The sequence below is a fragment of the Triticum dicoccoides genome, chromosome 5A, assembly GCF_002162155.2.
Source record: "Triticum dicoccoides isolate Atlit2015 ecotype Zavitan chromosome 5A, WEW_v2.0, whole genome shotgun sequence".
Classification (NCBI taxonomy): Eukaryota; Viridiplantae; Streptophyta; class Magnoliopsida; order Poales; family Poaceae; genus Triticum; species Triticum dicoccoides.
Genome location: NC_041388.1, coordinates 343,847,367 through 343,850,275, shown reverse-complemented (window position 1 = coordinate 343,850,275; position 2,909 = coordinate 343,847,367). Strand labels below are relative to the sequence as shown.

The 2,909-nt window shown below is 47.7% G+C and overlaps 1 protein-coding gene across 1 annotated transcript in view; it reads left to right on the top strand.

The window, feature by feature from the left end:
- The window catches only part of LOC119297313 (protein ROLLING AND ERECT LEAF 2-like), an 8,574-nt gene extending 6,578 nt beyond the window's left edge, over positions 1-1,996 (top strand). Inside the window, exons 6-7 of the mRNA XM_037575154.1 lie at positions 683-906; positions 1,118-1,996. Coding sequence (XP_037431051.1) covers positions 683-906; positions 1,118-1,757 — 864 coding nt within the window. The 3' untranslated portion in view covers positions 1,758-1,996. The remainder of the gene's footprint in view (positions 1-682; positions 907-1,117) is intronic.
- Positions 1,997-2,909: the final 913 nt, after the last annotated feature.

Genomic DNA, 2,909 nt, shown 5'->3' with positions numbered 1-2,909 from the left:
ATTGTTTGGGGGAGGTATTGTGGTATGACAGTGCTATCAACTTATGGGCGGGGAGGTTTGGCAAGCGAGGAGATGACTTTTTTGGGCCTAGGCCCCGTGGTTTGTTTCTGTGTTGTGTCGAACTTGGATGCTGCCTGTTGGTGGGCTTTATTAATTTAAAGCCGGACACTTCTTGCGTCTTCGTTCTAAAAAAAAAGGAGAGGACTTTGAGTGACATGGAAGACGGTGGGTGAGAGAACTGAATGGTTAGTTTTTTGTTTTAAAAAAGTGGATGTTTAAAATATGGGTTCTATGTTTCGATCCTAAACCAAATATCTAATGCATCCCTTATACTCCCTCTTTAAAGAAATATAAGAGCGTTTAGGTCACTACTTTAGTGACCTAGTAGTGACCTAAACGCTCTTATATTTCTTTACGGAGGGAGTATTTTGCATCGTTCAAAATATTGAAGTAAGATTAGTATTTATTTATATATATCTAATAAATGCAGAAATTGCCATGGGATAACCTCTCACAGGCATCCGATATTTTTAGGTCACGGAATATCTTATTACTGTCAGAAGTTTCAGTAAATTCTGTTATTTGCATTATTTCTATATAAGTGTACATGCTATTTTTCTGTCTTATTTGCTACACTCTGACCTAACTGCTTAAACTGGTGTTGCAAACTTGCGATTTGCAGAATATTGAATCAATCGAGCAGATATATGACAAAAAATGTGCTCAGCTAAGCCATCAGTGTGCAAGGGATGCGGATGCCAGGCAAGTTGACAAAACTCGGGTTACTACCAAAGGGTTGTATTCACGACTCGTGGTAGGAACTGAAGCACTATACACAATTTCAAAAACAATTGAGAAGTTAAGAGATGAAGAGTTGCAGCCCCAACTTCTTGAATTACTACAAGGGTAAGCCTTTATTTTCTTCGTAGCGCTATGTACAGCACATGTGAGGATTTCAGGACCATTGTCAAAACTGTAATTACACCTGTTATGGTTAAATAATGTATTCCTTTTGAGGTAGTATGCAAAGGTTGTGAAGGTATTGGCTAAAATGTTATATGTAGGCTCTGACATTAAATGTGGATATCATACTTATTATTGTGCACGACACTGACAGGCAGACGCGCATGTGGAGGGTGCTGCAGGAAGTTCACCAAATGCAGCAGAAAATTACCTCTCCAACAGATGCAAAGCTCCCAGCAATGTCTCCTCCAAGCGAGTCGCGCGGACATGCCTTGATGAACCTCATCACTGAACTGGGAGTCTTCTACTCCAGTTTGGCAGGCTGGGTTGATGGTTACAAAAACTATGTGGGTGGTCTGCACTCCTGGCTGCAGAAATGTGTGGTGCAACCACGAGACCGGTCAGGGGAAGGAAACCTGACCCTCTCGCCTCGCCAACACCTTGCTCCACCCCTATTTGTTCTCTTGGGGGATTTGTCCGCAGGAATGTCATCGCTCCCGTCTGAAGAATCATGCGACTCCATCAAGAACCTTGCAGCAGATCTCAAGAAAATGTACAAGCACCAGGCAGCAGAACAGAAGAAGGCAGCGAAGAAGAGATCTTCAGACACTGGGGCAGAGGGTGAAAAATCGTCAGAGACTGAATCAGATATGGCAACCCTGCAGGGCGGTCTTACCGCAATGTTCGATCGACTCTCAAAGCTCTCAGGTGCCATGGCCAGCCTGGCTGAAAATGTGAAACGGGAGGCGGAGATCGCCCGGGAGGCGTACGCCATCGGTCGCTGCATAGAGTAAGTTATAAGATCATATCAGGTCATGTTCTTGAGTCCAGGTGTCGGTTTATAGGACAGACAAAGATAGAAACAGGTTTCTTCGGAGAAAAAGAATGATGGTGATGTTTAGGTATGGTATATACCGTGAACTGTTGTACATTCCTTTGACCGGGCATAGTGTCTTGGGTGTTGTTGATGGTCGGACCAGTCCTAGCTTCTGTAACCAGACGTTTCTGGGTTAAAGTTTGTTTGTCGAAAGCACCGATGATGGCTGTGGCGTTTCGCCATTGTGTTTGCTGGGGCAGATTGTGCTTCTCTGCCTGCTTGTTTATGTCTGCTGCTGAGCTTGGGTAATCTGCAGCGATCTGTGCTATCTTGGCATTTGGCAGTAACAGGTCCTGAGTCCTGGGCCTGATGGGATCAGGCGTTTTGAGTTCTCAATATCATCTGTTTTTCTATATGGCAGATGATGCCGTGTCCGTGCAACAGGGCTTTCTTCTTCTGTATGCTCAGAGTTCAGAGTTCTGACCCTCCGCAGCATGGAGTATTGGAGTTTGTGCGCTCATGTCATGTGGCCTCCCTGATGGTGTTCCTGATGAATAGGCTGCATATGCATAGATAGAAATCACACCTCGATCGCCCCCGCTTCGTCTGGACGGGTGGCTCCCTGTTCGCCTCCCTGGCGTCGTCCCACTCTTCTCGCTCCCCTCGCTGACGCCGGGCAAAGCCCGTGTGGTGTGGCTGACGACGGCGGCGGCGGGGCTCCAGGTGGTTCTGCGCGCAGTGGCAGCCGCGGCGGAGAAGCGATCGGTGCAGCAGCGACGATCTGACCGCAGTCCGCGGCGATCCTGCCCTGTGTTTCCCGCGACGGACTTCAGCGATGGGCTGGGCAGTTATGGCTGAAGCCGAGAAACCTATTTGAGGCTCTGTGCGTGAAACAGTTGTGCGTCAAACAGTCGGGCGAACGCACACGCTTTTGGTTGCCCGCATAAGGTCCAACTAGACCCATGCGAAAAGAAAACTGGCTGATTGGCTGTTAACATACACTACTGAGCCTGCATAGTACGAACTTTAAAGCATCTCTGGGCCTGTCTCGCAAGGCATGCTTGAATTGGCAGTTTCTCGCGAGCCAGGCCCGCGCGAGGCGTGTGGGCTGCACGCGAGGAGCTACACT